We start from the raw sequence: 23,160 nt of genomic DNA on the forward strand, positions 1-23,160 counted from the left end.
ACGGGAGATTGGTGTTCCTTTTATTCTGCTGGTATTAAGGCAAGACCTGAAGGGCAATTAAACTGTGCAAGGTGTATCTCAATCAACACCAAATTATGTTGCTACAACTACAACCAAGTCATATTCTTGTATTGGGGTTTAGGTTCTATTCTGATGAGTAAAGGCTAGATACGTTGATGCGCAAACACCGATCAAGCCAAGTTGGTATCTTCTTCTCAGTTGGTTGATCCTACTTGGGTAGTTGGTATCTCATATGAAGGTCTTTTCAAGATGTTGTTGATACTCAAAGGCCGGTTCACTTTTGTGCTTCCTCTGATTCATGGATGTTCTTTCATGTTAATGACCATGGGATGGTAAAGTTGTACGGGGTCATGTCTAGCTCATACCTTTTAAATTGATCTGAGTTTTATAAGGAGATATGAAAGCAAACTGTTTTGGATTCTCCTTCAAGATCACCATTCTAGTTGATCTTGTTGGTTTTCTTTTCCCTTTTGTATTCGTTTAATATCCTAACAAAATTATCTGACTTATCAAAAAAAAAAATCCAGTGCTTTTCACTCTCCTAAAATATCCTCATTGGAAGGATATATATATATATATATATATATATATATATATGTAGCCCTATTCTTCAGTGCGAGATCCATCTAATACCATTCATTTTGGTGTAAATGCGAGCCTAAGTGTGAATGATGTTAGATGGATCGTGCATTAGAGCATAGTTCAATATATATATATATATATATATTGTTAAATAATGGTTCATATTAAAAGTATTACTTAATACATAAAAGCTGTAGGAAAGGAGAAATTAGTGCGAGAGGGGAGCGTAGCGTACCAGTCGATTATTGTATTTCTTACGTGGGTTGGTTATATTTGTATGGGGGTATAGTTATAATTTTGGGTGCCTAGATAGTTGATATATAAGGGTTAAAATCCTAACCGAATGTATTATTGGAATTCCTATATTGAAAACAACCGTGGATCCTATGGATAAATTGTCGAACCACGTAGATCATGTGTTCTTATTCTCTTCTCTCTTACTTTTCAATTGCTATTTTATATTGTTCTATTATCTGTGATTATTTACTGAGTATCTGTCTTGCAACATATATAATTCTAGCTAACAACGAAAACAATACTATTTTATACAAGCTACTATAGTGTGTGTTTGGTTTGTGTTGATGTGGTGATGGCTTGAGCTGTTGAGCAAGTAGGTAAGCATATACGGTTAAGAAAAGCAGATTGAACTTAAATCTTGTTTTGTAGTACATAAATGAATGTTAAAGTTGTGGATTAGCAATAGTTAATTAGCAATAATGCTAGATAGCGCATATAGTGGTAATCCATGGGAGCCCAAGTCTCCTAAAAGAAGTATTAAAACATTTTAACTCTCAAAATACATGTTAGATTTTAAAAAATTACGTATTTAGAATCAGTGCATAAAATTCTTTCTAACAAGATCCATTGTAGATGAGTTTTATCGGGTAAATCTTAATTCTATTATTTTTTTCAATGGAATTTTAAAAAAAATGAATTCAGAACTAAAACCATGAATTCTAAACTGTGCTTTAAAAAACAATAGAATGTATATTAAAACAATAAATTTTTGACAATGAATTATGGGATAAAAGAATGGAAATAAAACTATTTCATTAATTAAATCAATGGAATAAAACTCTCAAACTGATGGGTTACATGTAATTTTCGTTAATTAAATGAATGTTAAAGTTGAAAAGACTAACCGACTGTGGGGTCTATTTGAATGATTGCTGATATAGACTCATTATTGCTTTTGTTTTCCATGTTTAACCGAGGGGCTCGGGTCTAATATTGTTAAGTCTACAACATCAAAAGAAAATTTTAAACAAATTATGAATGTGATTTAATTGGATTTAGGAGTCTAACCATATTTTTTTTTTGTGCGAAACAACAATTAAAATCATTGCAAAGGAGATTTACTATTGCAGACCTCGGACATCCTGTTTAACTAGGGATGTCCAAATTAACCACTTGGACCTAACCGAATGACCGTCCAAATCAATTGGTCGATTATTATCAAAGATATGTTAGTAAGAACATAACAAAATCCTGAAATAACCGATCAAAACGGCAATAACCAATCAATTGGTTGGTTATTTTTACATCAAAAAATAGAAAAAAAAAAAAAGTTTGTCTTTGCTATCATTTCTCCGTCATGTATACAATATAAATAAAACCTGATCGAAATCGACCGTGGACACCCCTTGTTTAACCATGGATGGGTAATCCCTCAAAAAGGTCTAATCAATTAAATTTTAAAAAACTAAAAAGGGTTTGTCTTTGCTGTCCTCTCTCCTTCATTCCTGCATTCCATGAGAAGCTATTAATTTCTTTTTAGTGATCTTGGTGAGTTCCTAATTCCTATTGAAAGGGTATGATGATAGTGTCTTGTAGGATGGCTGTTCCGGAACTGACTTTTGGTGCAAGTAGTTTTCATTGTCTAGTAGAAATTGAAAAGGTATGTATGTATGGAGTAAAGCTTGGGCTATATCAGTACAAGTAGGCTATACGTTTCATATATATATATATATATGGTTACATCATGGTAGACGACCAATATGTCCTTTGAGGGATGCAAAGAGCTATATATTCTTAGTGTGTGTATATATATATATATGTATTAGTCTTCTTTCCACTGACCACTATTTCTAGAATTAATGCGGTTTATGTTATTAAAAGATGAAAAAATATTGCAGTTTATATGGTAAAACCCTCCATCCATCCCACCAGGAACCAGAATGGTGCGTTTATATATATATATATATATATATATATATAAGCAGGACACGCGCAACACCACTCGGCAGACCAAGATTCGTCGAATGACATTAAAAATCAATCGTTGTCGTCTAAAATCCCATGATTACAGTCTACAGATGACTATAAATTTGAGCCCGTTTGTTTTTTGTCTTTTCTGTCGCAGAAATGGCTAATGAGTTAGAATTACATGTTCTTCAATATTTTTCTTTGCTCAATTTGTCCTCTTATTGTCTCTTCTTCCATGACTTCTAAGTTTTATGAGAGATATATATCCAACTGCTCATGACTTTCATTAAAGCAATGGTATTTAGAACCGATCGAGACTTGAAAGTTAGAATTTCATGTGCTTATTACTATGGCTAATACAATTGATACATGTATATACATATACATACATATATATATATATATATATATGTATGTATGTATCATGCATGTCATTTACATTTTATCTACCATAAAATATTAATTATTCAAATCTATATACAATCATTAAAAAAAAGTTTAATGCCACGTAGATGCTTAAAAAAAATACTTTACATAAATATTTAAGTAATTTAATATTCAAATTATTAGTAAATTTGCAAACCAGCTCTTTGCACATTGCGTGGTCAACCAACTAGTCTAATTGGTAAGATGGGTACTCACTCTCTCACCTCCATGAAGTCATGGATTCGAATGAGTGAGACGGACATTCCGCATGAAATAAATCCTTGAGGACTCACGGCCTAAAACGGACAAATCCTTGGATGTGAATGCAGGATCCAAATAATCCCCTCACATTATAGCTTATTATCATTCATCCAGTATATGCACTCATTAATTATAACCAACCACTAAGGCTTTCCATACATTGCATGGCATGCAGTGATGTGTAATTAACGTGTATATATAGCTTATTATCATTCATCCAATATATGCACTCATTATATAACCAACCACTGAGGCACTAAATGAATAAAGGAACAACTATTACTATGCTTATAATCTAGAACTAATTAGATTTACAAATAGACGGACAAATGTTGTCCATTACATCAGTTCACTAATGTGGAGTATGGTAAATTAACTTATTAGCCATAATTCATTTTAATTATCGCCAAAATGAATGGTCTTTGTGGCCATGATTAATATGAATTACAACAAATTAAATGCTCTCCCATTCAATTAAATAATGAAGTTCACCCAAGTATCCTGTAATTACTGCTTCTTCTTCTTTTTTAATAAATCAGAGAGATTTTATTACGATAGAAAAGGGGGAGAGAAGAACAACGACCAAAACCAGACTCAAAAACAACCAGAGGTTGACAAAATTACCTCCTCTACAAAGAGAACCCACCAACAACACCCACCCTTAACTACTATCATAAATGTCTACAACATTTAAAATATTACTTGTTTATATTAAACAAACTTTAAAATTAAGTGTCCACACTTTTTTGAGAGAGGAGAGAGGAGAGAGGAGAGAGGAGAGAGGAGAGAGTATATTCTAATATTATATTTTACGTTTAGAGATTCTGAAGTGAGTCTCTAGAAATGGAGAACCATTCTTGCAAGTATCTATTCTTGCACTAATATTTTTGTAACAATCTATCATTTTTCGTTATCTGTTTTAACTATTAATAGTCTAATATAAGTGTTCTTAGTTAGTTGAGAATGGGAGATATTACTTGTTTATATTAAACAAACTTTAAAATTAAGTGCCCACACTTTTTTGAAAGAGGAGAGAGGAGAGAGTATATTCTAATATTATATTTTACGTTTAGAGATTCTGAAGTGAGTCTCTAGAAATAGAGAACCATTCTTGCAAGTATCTATTCTTGCACTAATATTTTTGTAACAATCTATCATTTTTCGTTATCTGTTTTAACTACTAATAGTCTAATACAAGTGTTCTTAGTTAGTTTATGCTCCTCGAATCATGAGGCATGTCAATTTAAAGTTGGCATTTTAATTTATATCAATTCTATAAGTAAGTAAGCTATCTATGGACACCCGAGCCACTAATAGGAGAGGTAAAGATGGTGTGTATCACTTTGATGATTAGGGTTCGAATCCCCCCTCCTCATTTAAAAAAAATGTAAGTTGTATATGATTTAATATAATACCTACCCCACCCACATTCATCCATAGATGAAATGAAAAGCTATAATTGATTTCGGAGGTCAACTATTGTTCCACAAAAACATATGCACACAGTACTGTCATCTATTACTGTTTGTCGTTCGAGGGCATGATGACTAATAATTATTTATAAATTTGGCGTCTTTTTTCAATGGTTGCGTTTCTTCAAGAGTATTGATTATTGCCAAGTTAGGAAATGGAAATTTAGACTAAATTAAACAATAAATATGTCAACAGCAGCAGCAACAGTGCCATGTAGAGATAGTATAATTGTGTTTTGATTTTACTAGTATTGATAACGAGTGTTCTAAACACATTGGTTAAGGATTCACTATAGCATATGATCGATGTGTGATAGACATTCTGTCACCTAATTTTTTAAAATTAATATACATATTATAATAGAGTAATTACCTTTAGATCATTTATCCAATGCCCTTAAGGGCATTGGATAACATTTCCATTGTTTTATAATACTCTTCAAAATAATAACACCAATTATATGGCAATAATAAGTAGCGATGTATGACGGGTTGGGTGGCAGGTGTTTTGGGTCGAACCAGATGCAACCTTTAGTCTTATTTGGGTAACATTTAATCGGGTAAGGGTAATGGATAATCCGATTACCCAATTTTCTATAAACAAAATTTTTGTGCATAATTCAATATCTCACCTACTATTATATCATGATCTCACCTACAAAAATAACAAAACTGCAGAGAGTCAAAGACTATATATATATGTTGATATCAAAACTACAAAAAACACAAGGACCAATAGCATGTTTAAATGTTGCAAGTAATAGAAAATCTGCCATAGATAATATAGGAAAAAACTATTTATGTGGATGCAATTTTTGCATCCAGGTATTATATTGTTCGTTCTGGGGCACCACTAAGAGAAATTCTTATCCTCCCCTCACGGATTTATTTCAAGAAAATATTCCGCTTCCCCCACTAAATCCCATAACCTCTCTAGTTTAGGAAAGTGAGTATCAAAATTACCACTTATGAATTGACAGTATCTTATATAAGACTAGTTTATGTTGTTTGCTTTATTTACAATAAAATCAACTAATAGGATTGGAAATTGTCACGTTGTCCTAATTCGACTGGTTGAAGCGAAACGACGAGCTAAGTAGAATTAGGGCGTTTGGCCCCTAGCCCCACCTAAGTTTCGAGAAATTCAACCATTTAGAAACTTAAACGAGTTGTTTTATGTTTGAGGGGCATTATTGTAATTTTATGTTTTTTTGTGTCTTTCACCATTTTAGGGTTATAGCCAATCCTAGTAATAAGTATCTCTCATTTTAAGAATTATATTGAAACCCTAAAAAGTTTTCCTCTCATTTTCTAGTGGATTTTAGTGTGTCGATCGTTGGTTTAATTATTCTTTATTGTTTCCGCCTTCGATATTATCCTATAGATATGTGATCAGGACTATTTGCTATTCACCAAACACATATGAGATATTTTTCTAAAAGTAAATATGAAAATATAAGTTTTCAAATATTTAAGGTTTGTTAGGCCTGAACAAAAATCTGTGCTTATCAATGTTGCTTTCTCTTGATGGCCACTTATGGTTACTGGAGCCAATGTGAAGTGTTCTGGCACGACAGTGCGTGTGTAAGCGAGAGAAAGGGAGAGGACTTTCGTTAGGGACATTTTATATATATATATATAAAGAAGCAAATAAGTAGGTGTTGTCTTGTCCCACAAAGCAGTTACAGGTGATGAAGATTCAATCTTTCTGGGGATTATTGTGGGGCTTCCTCGAAGATAAGGACATCAAATGTTGGTCTCTATATCCTTATATAAGGCTCCCTGCCCCTCTGCTTTTGGTTACACCTACAGACACAAAGTGCTTCTCTTCTTTGTGGGTTCTCCTATTCACATTCTAGCATAGCAAGGAATCAGAGCATTCACATCAGACTACTTAAACATGATTTTATCTATAAAATATGAAACAAATATAGAGAATTAGTCAAAACACACTTCTGCATCGTATTTCGAAATCACATTATGATTTAAGGTACATTTACTATTTATGCCACAAAAATAGAAGACAATTTTAAGTATCCATCATTATAGAAAATTCTCTCATGTGAACTTAAAGTAATGACCTAAAATGCGAATATATGTTTTCGTCATTGATTTGAAACATGTGAGACCCAAAACAATAGGTCTCATTTTTTGTTTCTTGATCAAATGACTGATTTTATTAAAGGGAAGAAAGATAAAACAACCAACAAAGACCCAACAAACCAAGATAGAGGCCAAGGACCCAGCAAAGACCTTCCTAACAAACACACGTAACCACAACCAAGAGAGACTCAACCAGCCTAAAAAGGGGCCAAAACACAACAAGCACTTAACCTGAGAAACACCACATGACCACGACCTACAAGCACCACCATCCAACCCAGAAAGAGGCAAGACAATACAAAACAAAACAACCAGCCGCAAAAAATCCCACTAAAGAACTGCTGAAGTCATCCAAGCAACTAGGTTATCACATAGTCAACAGTGAATCTCACTTGTCATTTCACTTATCCACACTATTAAAAAGTGGGTAGCACTTTAGGTTTAGGTTTTTACTTTCGCAAAAGCACAGTTCGTATCCATTATTAAATGGTAACTTTAGGACTCTCCATTTCACTTACCAAAAAAATGAAAGGACTCTCCATCTCAATTTGCATCCTAATCAATTACTTCCAGCCCAAACTGATATTGTGGGCCACACTCGATGAATCTTGGGCCCAGTAAAACTATATGTGGTATCTTGAGAAGGCCCACGACAAAAATTGACTGCCAATTAGAATCTTTATTTAGAAGTGTTTCTGTTTGGTACACATTGGGAGTTACATATTTTTCTATGGACCATATGTCTAAAGACAAATTGGTTAAAACCATGAGACAATTTGTCTGGTCGTCTAAGGAGAATCTGAGGATTTTCGGATATTATGTCCTTTTACCATTGTGGCCGTTGAAACTTTGATTGGATGACACGTATGAAAAAAAAATGATAGATTTTAAATCAACCATTCATACATTAAAATAAATTAATTGTGTCTTTGTCCTAATATATCACATAATTACTCATGTGTGTGTTATTTCATAGAGGTCTCGAATTCGAACATCACCCATCCCCTTCCTCTTGATTTGGAATTCATTGCACCGCGTGTTTTTCCTATTTTTCTTATATATTCATGTACCATAAATATAAAATCAAATTCATGTATCATAAAGATCAATGTATCATTAATGTTAATGTATCACATTAATTAAGATGAATATAAAAGATACATTCACCTTAGAATAAGACAAGGGTCATGCACACATTTATGACTTTTTGATGGATTTAGTCACTTAGGAAACTATATATATGACTTTTTATCATTCTTTCCATTCAAATAAATTTGATAACAACGATATCATTCACAACAAATATTAGAGGGGGTAGGGGGAGAGAAGATCAATTAGTTTTCGTATATTTGAAACTTGATCTTTGGGTAACAAAGGCACGAAGAAGGATAACAAGATCAAGCCTTTATTGTGAAAAATACTATACAAAAAATATATATAAACACAATTATATGTCGCGTGAATCGCGGGCTTACAACTAGTTACTCATTAAAAGTGGAATCGTTAATATATGTTTTCTATTTCTGTGACGTGTACTTTTTGAGTACCTAGTGGTTAAGTGTCCCAAAGTCAATTAAAAATAATTAAATACTATAAGTTTAATTTATAGAAAGAGTTCAAATCGTAATTTAATTAAATTGTTGACGATTTCTTTCTTAATTTATCTTATTTTTCTAATTTTAAATAACTAGATTATTTTTAAAAAAATTATAAGTATTCAGAATAACATAATTGGAATATAACTTTTAATATAACTTCCAATAATATATATATATATATATATTATAAAGAAGACACTAGACCCACACTATAATAGCATAATTAACTTAAAGTAATATATTTATGTATTTCAATTTCACTTCATGTTAGTACCCTCTCAAATTTTTTTATGAATATCCAAAATAAATATCAACCCTATTATTGTATTATGTGTATTTTGTTTTCTGAGTGTTTAACTATTCGATATGTGTGCTTCGTAGTGTTAATTATTTTGCATATTTTTTTTTGAAGAAGGGGAGGAGGAGGAGAGACTCGAACTCGAGATCTGTATAAAATATCACACACGTGAGTATCATTTGAGTTATTCGTGATTCTCTATTTTTTTCTATATTTGTTAGTAAACAATAGTATATATACATAGTAAACGATATTATATATACATAGTACTAATCCAATACCATTGTAATTTTACTATTAACACCAAATTCCATCATTGGCACCACCCTCTATTCCTATAAAATCGTCCTTCCCACTTTTAACACTCCTCGTAACAAAACGGAGAGACAGCTATGTCAATCACTGATCCTTGTTAGGCTAAATTGATTTTTCACAGAAACCCATTTCGATTAGCTTTATCTCGAGCAATACCCATTTCTTAATTTCTTCTTTTTACAAATCATGAAAAAGTTCAGGTATTTCAGGCTGGGACGAAAGCTAGTGAGGGTTTTCAAATGGATTATCCGACCCAGAAGAAAGAAAACACGCTACCACTCCTCGGATCATCGGACCCGGCAGAACCCAATTTCCAAAATCTGCGATTTTGCTCAGTACATGCGACGCCTCTGTTGTTGCAATTCGGATTCGGGTTACATAACACTGGGTCAACAACATGATCCGGTACCGGCGGTTCCGAAGGGACATCTGGTTGTGTACATCGGACAATTGGGAGGAGAGCCGAAGAGAGTGGTGGTGCCAGTGATGTACTTTAACCACCCGTTATTTGTAGATTTGTTGAAGGAAGCGGAGCGGGTGTACGGGTTCAATCAACCTGGTGGGATCACGATACCATGTGAAATATCAGAGTTTGAGAGAGTGAGGACTAGAATTGCTTCGTGGCACCATTACCGGCGGCGTAAAAGTACGTGGAGGCTGATACCATTGTCATGTCAACAAACCTAATAGATCGATGTTTTGTTGTTCGATTCATGACCAATGAAGAAGCCAATGAAGAAGATTCCGTCCACTAGTTTGTGTAAATACTCGTCCTTTTTTTGTTTTTTTGGTTCATCATCTCTGTGCATTCCAATCGAACCAATTCAAGTTTTTTTCCAATTTGAAACAAAACTTGGTGTTTTGGAATCATTTTCCTATGAAATGTTTGACGGAGCTGCCGGAACTAGCAAATTAGTTCACCAATTCATGATTGATAATTATAGTCATAGAAATCATGGGGTATGATTTAAACCAACAATCTTTACCTTGAGTCTTCGGAGGTCAGAGCAAATTATTAAAAAAGATCCTCTTAAAAAATATTAAATGTTGTATATTTAGAGTTCAGGGTTTACAGGTTTGGGGTTACTATAATACAGGTACTTTTAAAAAAATATGAGGCTCTAAAGATTTGAAAGTACTGGATGGCGGCCTATGTCGTCCCACCCCAAGGATGCAGTAAAAGAAAGTGGTTATTGGTTTGTCCGATCCTAAATCTAATAGAAGACATTAAACGGAAGTCCTCTAGTTGTTGCCAACAGGAACATAAACGGATAAACCTTAACGCAAAATAAGAGTACTGTTCCAACTTCAAACAATTCGAGGCCATATTGACTCTTTGTGCATTTTATTTCAACATTTTGCAGCTGCCATGTTTGAATGGTCTTATGGTTGGCAAGATTATGTAAAATGATTAGGATTATTGGTAAATCCATATGATTGGAGAGTTCTGGATAAGATATCCACCACGCTATTGTTGCGGATAAAGATGGGAGCATGCATGGAATATATCTATTTCTGTTGAACATGAAATGCATGAACTTAGAAGAAATCAAAGTCTTCTCTCTCATTTAGAATTTTGTTTTCATCGGAGTTGTTCAGCAGGGAAAATGACATATTGTTGACTCTCTAGCTTATGAAAACATGATTGAAAACGTACTAGCATCTGTCTATTACTTATATACTAAAGTAGAGTTTTTTGGGGGCTTTTCTTGACGAGTTCCCTTGAAGTTTTCATACTCACGTGACTGTGGGTCTTTAGTGTCAATTGTCAGCCGTCTGATCTGGCTCAGAACTTCCCCATTGTGCGGTTATACCTCATCATCATGAAAGACAAAAGAGACGTTTTTATCTCCGTCAGAAACGACAATAAAATCTTGCTGCTTCTTATGTAAGACGAAAACTTTTTGCAATTGAGAAAGATATCCAGTGAATATTTCGATGCATGAATCTCTTTCTGATTTTATCTCTCCCCTTCAGTGCGTGAATATATTACTGCTGCTTTTTGACGGAGTCGATCATTAGAGATGTTTCGTGTGCGTTTATTTTCTGAGAGCTCTCAACTCATCTGTCTTGTCTTGCATCTTCGTTTATTGCACTTGGTTTTGTTGGATTTTCGGTGTTTGGGGTGAGTCGGGTGACTATGCTCTACAATTTTCTTTCTATTTATTGTACGTCTAGGTTCGTTTATTGTTGTTCTTCGTCTCTATAGTACATTTTGGGGTGTAAATTGTGGTTCTTCGTCGTTGGGGATTGGGGTTTCAACTTGTTATAATTTATACATGAGTGATATTCATTCTTCTATCACAATACGTCACCTGATCCTTATTTGCACTTTTACGAGCTCTTATAATAATGACAAAGTTTGGATTTCTTCTCAGGCAGTCAGGCTAATAATAATGATAAATGTGATATTGTTTAGGGGGTCAGTAAGGCCCACATGCTATGTAGTTGAGCCCAACAAACTTACGACAGGCTATCTTCTTAGCAAAGTTCACAGGCCACACGATCGGCCTACAGCCCATAGGCCTATGGCTTGGGCCATAATCAGCTTAGCAAAGGCCCATGACCCCTAACACCATCTACGGGCCCATCACTAGGAAATTTCTTCATCAGCCCATGTTTACTAGCTCAATGCCCACATGCCCAAGTCTATAAATACCAGAGGCCCCCGACTTTTAGAGGTATGTTGCGCTCTCTCACAACTCTCTCAATTCTCTTACTATAAATCTTTAATTTGAACGTTGGAGCTTTCCCGACCGGCATGATAAGATTTTGATCAAAAAATGGATGTTTAAAAGACAAAGAAATATGGGCAAGACTAATACGTCGGGACAGGCTAAGTAATCTGTTGGGACGACAGTCGCGAAGCAGCAATATAATACAGACAACTAACTGACTGGAACAGTTCTAGAAGAATTTTTGTGCTACGAGAGAGTCTTGGAGACGTGGGTTCGAAAGAATGAGGTATAATTGTGTAAGATTGAGACTGGGGAGGGTGAGATCTTGAAGAAGATAGGGTCAGTCAGGGACTTCCTTATCTTGAAGAATTGGACTCTTCCTCAATTGGGCCTTTAGCTTTTGGGCTTCTCTAGATTCTCATGTTGTGTTATTAATCCAAACAACTTTAGTGCTTTGTTGCTTGTATTGTTTCTTGGATATAGCCATGTAGGGCAAAACTTGGACATTGCAATGAACTTAGGAGTGAGATGTGTCATTATGCTTAAAAACTTAAATGGATTCTCCTCAAGATTGAATGGCCAGAATTTCATGAAAATTCAAGTAGAGAAAGCAATTTTGCGCATCGATCACATTTTTTTGTGATCACTGGTTTTGTACGTATTAGTTTCACTATGCCTATTTTCTTTTGCTATCCTACCTATGTTTGAACAGCCCAAATATATGAACGGATTGCTAATACTTGAAAGAAATATATTTGCATAGTCGGTACTGATGTTCCTGTCAAGAGGACTCTTGTAGCCTTTTGTGTGACTTGTGAATCAATCGCTGTAGGGTACCTGCTCTGTTTGACACTGATGTTTCGATTTCTAAATCAAGGAGGCTGACTCTCACAAGGACAAAAGAAGGATCTGATTTGGGAATGTACTTGGCCGTACTACAAAGGAACCCCATCGTTTGAATGAAATGTATGCAAGCGACCAAAGCCCGGTGTTCCTGTGTCTTTCACACCCTGATGGTCTAATTTCAACAAGAACTGTTTGGTGGACAAAGAAGAAAATGACCTGTCACCCACCAATGAGATATCGGGTCCCGTCTGTTTTGGAGTATGTTGTGTTATGACCTCTTGCAGTGAGATGAGGCGAGTTCCGAAATTGTGGTGAGGTGAAAAAGTTGCAGTTTGTAAAAAAAAAAAAAGACGACTTGTTTTGATGCCAAAAATGCATTCAGCCGCGTTGCGTCGGGAGTGTAAGCAACTCCCTACAGTTTCAGCTTCGAACTCATCACTATGCGGTGATATCGTAACGCACCGCTCAACAAAAAATTGCACTCAGTCAAATACTTTTTTTGTCTGAAAACATGTATTCAAGTCAAAAAACATGCATTTTGTAGGTGTAAACACACTGTCAAACGCACCCATCTTCTTTTGCTTCGACATATTTTAGTCGAACTGGTTTTAACTTCATATCCTTCTATTGCAGGGGCCTTAACCCGCAACCAAAGCCCGGTACCTGAATCTTTCACAGCCTCGGTCTTTCAACAATGACTGTTTGGTCGACAAAGAAGAAAATGACCAGTCACCCACCGTTGAGATCATGTTTTGCTTCGAGATATTGTAGTCAAACTGGTTTTAATTTCATATCCTTGTCCTATCGCACTCCAATACATCAGCTCAATATCCACTACATCCTTTAAGATTGACCACAACAAATAGGCAATGGTTTCAATTCTAAGCAAACAAATGCATACAAAAGCACAATTCTTGTTTACCAAAGGAAAAGACGGGGTTCCCAAAATAAGCAAAAAAAATCTCAAACCACTTATTACCTACTTGTCTCTCAAATTTTTAATCGAGTGGGTCCTAGGAAAATTCATTAACAAGTACATTTCACTCACTTTCCCACTTGTCTACCAACCAATCTCCTATATGTAATCATACTTTTTGAAGGAAGAAAACTCTACATATCATGAGGGGTGTTTGTTTTGGGTCAAAAGGACACTTAATAGGGAGTTTGAGTCTTGGGCTCTAATTGAATGCTATATATGATGTATTCAATATTCATGTGGGTCATTAACTCCATACATATATGTGCCAGTACAACATTAATCTATATACAACAATTGCATATAAGAAAAGTAGTAGAGATAGAATCTACAAACATAGTAATTGTAACTATATATGTCGGCTTCTCAAAGGTTTCTACCGACTCTTTTTCCTTCACCAATTAGGGATGACAAAAACATTGTTCAGTTCGGATAATCGAATTTGTCCGATTCGGATTAAACCAAGTTTAGACATTTGTTATATGTCTAAATTAAGGTCCAGACATAAAAATCTTATCCAACTTAAACCCAGATCCGAATTTTGTACATATAACTTAATGTATATTCTCATGATTCGAAACATATAGAGAATGATTGATGTCATATGGTGATTATACATGACAAGCTGGTTTGGAACTTGATATTATTTGATGTTATTGATTTACTGTAATTCTTTTTCTTCTCAACTTGAATGTCGTATCATTATTAACTAGTTTCGTATTTAAAACTATATAACTATTTGTTTTGTATTTTATTTTATTTTATTTTAAGATTTTATGAATTGTTTCAATTAATTGAAATTTCATTTTAAGAAGAATAAAAATTATGTCGGGTCATCCAACATTATATCACAAAAAGGGGAATGACATTTGAACAAATCAGATTTATACAAATCCAGGTTTCGTCAATTAACTACGTCCTAAATCCAATCAGGGTTAGAATCTGGATAGATAAATATTTTATAAACCCTTGATGTCGTTCGACCTGAAAATGATTTTTTTTCTACCCCTATCATAAATTATTGTTGTTGTTATTTAGTTTGATCAAGTGCTTTATTTTCTTTGGTGACGATTGCATTGCGCATGAGTAATGTAATGAGTTAGTATCCAAACGAATTTTTAATTGACTCGGAAAAAGATGAATAGAAAAAATTTGTAGTAGTCAAATTCCATGGAGAATATTTGCATCAACCTTTATGGGATCCGATCTTGGGTAGTTCATGAGTCTCTTTGATGTGTAAGCAATTGATGCAATAAATTGAACTCTTAATTTGGCTGATCACATCCACACATGTAAGATCTTTTGATGCGACATGTGTGTTTTTTTCAAGTGGTAAGTATTATTTCCTAATCAATTTGAACTGAAATGTGGGATGTGCTTGTTCTTCATTAAATTGTTTGGAAGACTTTTTGGAGAGAAATATGTTGTGTTGAAAAAACACAATATACATATTTTGATTGGGTTTATGGGATAATGCAATTTTTGGTCACTCAAAGAGTTGATCACGTCCAACTCAATTATCGAATTTTCAAACGTTTCAATTTGGGAACCCAGAGTTGAAAATTGTTCCAATATACACAATCGGACAGATTTCAAATCTTTTGGACAGTAAACTCGTTGTTGATGTGTGTATATATTCGAGTAATTTTCTTATGAGGTTCTAAAATGAGGTCCTATCTTTTTTAAAATTTGAAAAAAAAAATATATTTGTATCTTGATATCGGTCTTACAAACCCAACGATATATTTTTTGTTCGAAATAAAAATCAAATGCAACCTAAAAATCGTATGAAATATTTTTTATTTTATATCTAACGATCCTCCAGAATTATCATGCTATTTTCATGTTAAATTTGATTTTTGTTTTGAATAAAACTATATCATTGTTTCGTAAGACCGATCAAGATACAAATATATTTTTTCAATTTTTTTTTAAAAATTTTGAGTCCTAAAAATCAGTACTTCATAGGAGAATTCTTCAATATATATATAATTCACACATAAGGGTCTAAAGTAAGGGTCTAAAATAAGGGTTTATGTTTACACCATTGATTTGAAATATGTGGGACCCAAAGGAGTGGGCCTCACTTATATATATATATATATATATATATATTGCATTAAAGAGGATTCACAAGTATTGAGCAAGTTAGGTTATATTCGATCACTTCCTTACGGGGAAAGTATCTTCCTCCATAACTAATATTGTTTCCTATGATCGATGCATTTACTACTAATACTACTGGATGTATACCTATATATTTGTATGTGTGTGTAACATCATGTTAAATAAAACCTACACGCATACATATATACAAAGACAATATCTTAGAAATAAATGTTGTCTATAGTGCCTTGTAAGTCATCTATACTTTCAATGAAATATATACATATGACACCCGGCAGAAATGAAGCAAATCCAGACATAGATCCTTATCATCATACAATTTATTTATTTTTAATTTGAAAACGTGTGTGCTTTCACACTCAGATAATCAAAACTTTATGGAAACATCTGCGGAATAATAAAACGAATCAAACACCATAAATTTTACGAGGAAAACTCAAATAGGAAAAATCTCAAGTCTATTAAGGGACTAACCTTGAAGCAATTCACTAAAACGAATTTGAAATTACAAAGGAATTAATTAACCTCAATTAAAACCGTTAGTATATCTAAACTCAACATATGCCTCACTTCAGCACGAGTCACCAATGCTGAAGTTGCTTTGGAGTCCACCAAAGACTTTTGGCTCATGTAGATCTTATTTCGATGCACCCTGTACAAAAACAATATTGTAAGAATACCACAACGTTGGATGATGTCCAACCATGTGGTATATAAGCTTGGCCAAGTCCCTACCACAAGTAAGAGGTATTTTTCATAGTTAAGTGAGTTGGGGGCCTTGGCCCACTTGCTAGTTAAGGAGAAACAACGTCGTGCGGGCCCGATATATCTACAAGAACAGAACAACCCAAAGCGAATAATATCTATGATGTGTGTAGGGCTCGGGATTTTCGACAAATATGAATATTTCACCTGAATAACCTACTCCAAGGTTACTATGCTGCAAACAGATCATGGTATAGTAAAACGACAGACACCGCGTATTTGTCATTAAAACACTGTTTTTTAGGTTTCAAAAATCCTAAAGAATTGCTTATTAGAACTTAACAAGTCTTCAAGCAATTATTGGAGAGTGGTTTGTCCATAAGATTAATCATGGTATCATTCAATTTATTAATGTTATCTTATAATGAAGTGTACAGATTTGTCACTAATGGACAAGGGTCCACATTGAACCATACTCACCTACGCATAGAGATACAAGTCAAAAGACCAAACTTATATGCATTAAATATGTCGACGAAGATTACGTACATATAGTGATATAGATCATTCAGGGTCAATGTATTGGATTAAACTTTGACATGAGAGTCCTGACTTTGTCTGATGATGCCGACATTTTGGTCACCATGTGTTGGCTTAATTAACTGATGAGGTGTAAGATCTGATCGACTCTTCAACGGTTCAGTAATCGATTACTCGGTTCTGCAAACGTATCAGTTGATTAAACGAATGATTAGAAGGTTGTTGTTTTGTATCTGCACAGAAAAAAATTGTAAGTTTTGGGGTCTCGAGGTGTATTAGATTAAACTTTGACATGAGAGTCGTGACTTTGTTTGATGATGCCGACATTTTGGTCACCAGGTGTTGCCTTAATTTTCAAATCAAACTGATGAGGTGTAAGATCGGATCCACTCTTCAGCAGTTCAGTAATCGATTGCTCGGTTCTGCAAGCATATTAGTTGATTAAACTAATGATTAGGAAGTTGTTGTTTTGTATCTGTACAAGAAAAAATATAAGTTTTGGGGTCCCGAGGTATATCTCGAGGTGGATGCTCCGACGCTCAAGTCCGCTTAGTAGGTAATAAGACTTTTGAGATTGCTCGGTGTTGAAGGTCTCTCTTTAGTTATTAGTGAATAGTGTGATAGATATATCTAAGTGGAGGTTCCACTTTTATATGAATTTTGAATTACTAATCATCATTGATTGCGGGTGAGAATTTTGGGGTCGAATCCCTTAAAGATCTCTTGTAGATTTTTTTTTGGTTTGATGATTAGTTATTCTTAGTATCTTGAATTGCCTTAGTCACCTAGAGTACTTCCCGAGGTTATGCCTGTTAGGCAGGACCGAGGAGGACATGTTGAGGTGACATTTGGGTTAGCCGAGATGTTCTCCAACCCGATCTCCTCTTCCTTAGTCTATGTGGTGACACATGTCAGCGTCTCATTAGAGGGATACTTTTGATATTATCACAAACTTTTCTAGGGCTTACGAAACTATTACGTGCCATGATCAAGTTCATCCGATCAAGACCAACGGTCAGGATCAAGTTCTTAATTTGTCCAATCATAAATCGCAGCATGAATGGAACAATCTGGAATTAGTCCTACGTGGCACACCATGTGACACCTGGTATGTTGGTGTATTTTAAATTAATATAAAAAAAATATATTTTTTAATATTATTAATTAATTGATTTGATATTTTAATTAACTTGTTAAGTCTGTTTTCTCAAATGTGACATTTAAAGTTTCACATTGAGAGAGAAGATATGATGTTCTACTTTTACTAAGATGAGTGAGCTTGTGATCTTAAAGATGTCTAGGCTGACAAGTAATTATTCTTTTTTTAAAATGCCACTGAGAAATATGTTTGTAGTTGGAATCTAACTCAGCCGATTATCAACCGAGCTACCTCTAGTTGGTCTATAAATAATAAGTTGATGTTGGGAGACGATTTATTATTAATTCTCTTTATTGTGGTTATTTAACATAATTGGAATTGTTACTTTGGTTAATATATGATACAACTTACAAGAAAAGGCAAGATTTAGCAACTTGTTAATCTATTATTATGTGTAATTAATTAACTGGCTAGAGAAGCAATACTTCGGGAGAAGATAATTATGGCTTCTTTACTAGTGTTTGTCAAAACTAAGTTACTTCAACAAGAAATCCTAGAAACATATACCTTCTACAAGGAACAACTTTTGATGATGATGCGATTACAAATTTTAAAATGATATTATTTTTTTGGGTAATAATTTTTATGCGTAACTTAAGTTATATTAATCCTCTCTTGCATATTAATTTAAGGAAGACCAACACTATTTTCTTATATATATGAATATATTATTTTTAGGTTGTAATAAGATCATTGTAACATAAAATTAAAAGTTCACTTGTTTTTCTTTGTTAAACACGATCCAAACCCATTTAGGAGATCTTCATGATAATTCGACATATCCATTTCTTGATCCGTTAATCAAAATTTAATTAAGAGTTAAAACCATTGATTTTTATTAGCAACAAAAAGAAATTGTAGCGTACTAGTGTGTATATATTTATAACTCACTTGAGTGATATTGTAGTGGTGAATCTCTTTGGGGTCAAATATTATGGATTCAAGAGATCCCAAGTTGTCGATTCCGACTGAGAGAAATACTCTTGTGCCACATATTGAGTTTTGACCTAACATATTCTGTCGTTCGGTGGAAAACTTCTGTACGTGTGGGCATGATGACTCAAGTTTAGGTTCATGTCGGGTGTTCAAAAGACAAATTTTTATGATGTCATTCTCGGTTATTTAAAAAAATGTATATGTTTATATGTGTACAAAGACACGTAAGCGTAGTGATGACGAAATGGATGATGGAATGGTGGAGTAAGAGTGCAATCTCGGAGAGTGGGGTTGTGTAGGGAAATGGGAAGAAAACATTTAATTTCAAGATCGATGTGTGTGTGTCTATATATATATATATATATATATAACTCTTTCATTAATGTGTCACCCATCATTCCCTATCACCATATTTTGTGTATCTACACACACCAGAACACAACACCCCCATTTTAGTTCCCACATCACTCTCACAAACCAATGGTGGGCCATGGAATCTGCCCCCTCTCTCCCTCATGTGTTTCTTAATTTATATATATATATATATATATATATATATATACATGACTATAGTCTTTTATATAAAGTTGTGTGTATTGGATAGTTCTAGTGGAGGTGGTTTGGTTCATTATTACTATTATTAAGTCATGGGAAGACAACCTTGTTGTGATAAACTTGGTGTGAAGAAGGGTCCATGGACAGCCGAGGAGGACAAGAAACTCATCAATTTTATACTCACAAATGGCCAGTGTTGTTGGCGTGCCGTGCCTAAGCTCGCCGGACTCCGTCGCTGCGGCAAGAGCTGCCGGCTTCGTTGGACTAACTATCTTAGGCCTGACTTGAAGAGAGGTCTTCTTACCGAAGATGAAGAACAGTTGGTTATCGATCTTCATGCTCGTCTTGGCAATAGGTTAGTATATATTCTTTCACTTAAGTTATGCTAATTGCTAAGCAGGGTGTTTGTAGGTTTTAACAGGGAATAGGTTGAAGAGCAGACATTATTTTGTATTGGAACGCTCTCGAACCCTTTTCGGAATTGTAGAGCCTCCAAATCCTTTCTCCCCACACCGCAAACCCCTTTGCCAAACATATCATCATGCATTACATGGTTTTTGATGCATTTTTAACCATCGACTTGCTTATTTCGTTCTACCAAAGTCTAACTTATGATGCTTGTTTTGAGAGACAAGTTTGTCTAGCTAGTCATTACTTGTTGAAAAACATAATGGTTTTTCTTTTCTTTTGAAAAAAATCAACTAGTATATTACTTATGGTCCGCGCAATTGAAAAGGGTGGTGCGCCTAAATATGTCTCATTTGTTTACTAACTATATGATAATTGGTAGCTAGTGTTGAAAATCCCAAGCCCTACTAACCTCAAGATATTGTAGGTTCTTTTTGGGTTTATCCGGTTCCCGTGAATAAATCAGACTCATACGACTTTGTTCTTCATGGACAGTCTCACTTAATAGTACTTGAACATATGAAAAGGCCTAGTATATGTGGTAGAGACTTGGGCATGCATATATACCACATGATTTGGTGGCATCCAACCGATGTGGTATTCTAAGCTATGATATATAAAAAGTAAAATTGTAAATATATTTGTGACTCTATTTTTCAGGTGGTCCAAGATAGCAGCCAGATTACAAGGAAGAACTGATAATGAGATTAAGAATCATTGGAACACCCACATCAAGAAAAAGCTTCTTAAGATGGGGATCGATCCGGTTACTCATGAACCCTTGCATGATAATCACAAACCTAAGCCAGGCGATGAACTTAGTTCATCTCATGCTAACCATCATCGTATGCCAGAATCTGGAGATAATAACAACTCAAGTTCATCACCAACTGAAAATTGTTCATCAAGTACTACTACTACTACTACTAATATATGCACTGATGAGACACTACTGAATAGTCTTTGGATGGATGATGATCAACATCCCCTAGTTGATGTGATTTCTTGCAACAACAACAACAACCACCTGCTGCCACCGGTCATGGAAAATCACGGCGAGACGGTGCCTAGCTTGCCTTCTTTAGAGGATGATTGTGCTTTTTTGTTCGACTGTCAAGATTTTGGGGTTCACGATTATGGTCTGGATTATTGTTTCAGTGACATTAATGAGTTTAGTACAGGACTGAACTCATTAGAGATGACCAACAAGCACTAGTATATGTGTGTGTATACATACATCTATATATGTATATATATATACACACACACACATATGATGACGATATGAAGCTCCAAAATCACAGGTTACAAAGTGTCATGTCTAGCTAGCTACATATGATTATATGTAGTAGTCATTGATCATGATCATTTTGTGTTTTCTCTGTAGTGTTAGATTTTGTGTACCATGTATGTGTTACTTTACCGGCTTTATATATATGCTTATATTGTACTCTAAATTTATAATAATATAGTCATTTTGTTATGTTGTATTTCATAAGATTACATTCATCGATGATGATAAATTTTCACTCCATTTGAGCATATTGGCAGTACTCATCATCAACAATAACCATTACATAAAAAAATTATATATGGAGCTATCAGTAGATTTAATTAGGTCTTACATGCATTTCATGCTCTTTAAATATTACCTCTTTTGGTGCCGCACGTTAAGGATGGATATATATTATATGTATGAAAGCCGGCTTTACATATATAATTATGCTATGAGTCATAATTTTTAGGATTCAGAATATTTTCAAAAAAATTTAAAAAAATATATATTTGTATTTTGATCAGTCCTATGAACCTAACGTTACTTTTTTTTGTTCTAAACAAAAGTAATATTCAACATGAAAAGTACATCATAATTATGGATTGTTGGTTATAAAACGAAAGACGTTTCATAAACTTTTTACGTTGCATTTGATTTTTATTTCGAACAAAAAATATATCGTTGGATTCGTAAAAACAATCAAAATACAAATATATTTTTTCTAAATTTTAAAAAATTGTTTTGAACACTAAAAGTAAATCCAAAAAACTAAAACCTAATAGGAAAATTTATATATATGGGAATTCAAGTATATATATAATACTTAAAAGATGAAACATAAGATAATATATATTTTTTTAACCGAGGAACCACCTAGCCCAACATATTTTTCGGATAGCCGAGTGTGCGTCGACTTTGATTTGCCAAAACAACCTGCAACATACTGACGACATGTAAGACTGTGCCGAAATCCATGCTGGTAGGGCCCGCGGGAAAGTTGGACATGTCCACGGAACTAGGATTCTACATGGAAATATCCCAACTGGTTGATTCAAACTCTCGACTTCGAACACCATATACCCTAAGTCTGGAGAGAGAATCAATTAGGCCATAGTCAAGTGATTTTTAAGTAATATACAATTCAACACTTGAAATTTTAAACGCTCAGAGTTTGCAATTTTTATTTAAAATTTTAAAATAAAAATCTATGTAATATTTTAAGGTATTTGTACTCTGCAAACATATATATATATATATATATATATATAGTAATATTAACTTATTATAATTATTGTTTTAGAGAAACACTTATTATAACTATTAAAATGTATTACATATATATATATAATTAATTTTATATATAGTATTCCTTAAAATTTAAAATTAATAATTTTGTCGGCAGGTTCTGTCTAGTTTATGTAGTTATTGATTAATATTGAGTGAAGAAGGTCATGATTGGTGACGCATCAACAATAGGGCTCGGCATCGGGCCGGGCCGGAAATTTGAGGCCCTGGCCCGATTTTGAGAATCGGGCTTCGAGCCTGGCTTGATTCTCAAAATGACGCTCAAGCTCGACCTGGGCCCCTAAGGCTCGGGCCTTTGGGTCGAGCCTCGGGCTTCGGACCTTTGTGCCGGGTCGGGCCCGACTTTTGACTATATAATATTTATATAT

General features: G+C 34.2%; 2 protein-coding genes across 2 annotated transcripts; both read left to right on the plus strand.

Moving 5' to 3' along the window:
• Nucleotides 1-9,335: 9,335 nt before the first annotated feature.
• Nucleotides 9,336-10,304, plus strand: LOC119981215 (auxin-responsive protein SAUR36-like). Its single transcript, XM_038824273.1, has one exon. It carries the CDS (start codon nucleotides 9,468-9,470, stop codon nucleotides 9,966-9,968), a length of 501 nt encoding a protein of 166 aa, XP_038680201.1. The 5' UTR covers nucleotides 9,336-9,467; the 3' UTR covers nucleotides 9,969-10,304.
• Nucleotides 10,305-19,857: 9,553 nt separating this feature from the next.
• LOC119980220 (MYB-like transcription factor ODO1) lies at nucleotides 19,858-21,694 on the plus strand. Its single transcript, XM_038822835.1, has 2 exons — nucleotides 19,858-20,158; nucleotides 20,872-21,694. Exons 1-2 carry the CDS (start codon nucleotides 19,896-19,898, stop codon nucleotides 21,425-21,427), a joined length of 819 nt encoding a protein of 272 aa, XP_038678763.1. The 5' UTR covers nucleotides 19,858-19,895; the 3' UTR covers nucleotides 21,428-21,694.
• The last annotated feature ends 1,466 nt before the right edge of the window (nucleotides 21,695-23,160 follow it).

The sequence above is a fragment of the Tripterygium wilfordii genome, chromosome 16, assembly GCF_013401445.1.
Source record: "Tripterygium wilfordii isolate XIE 37 chromosome 16, ASM1340144v1, whole genome shotgun sequence".
Lineage (NCBI taxonomy): Eukaryota > Viridiplantae > Streptophyta > Magnoliopsida > Celastrales > Celastraceae > Tripterygium > Tripterygium wilfordii.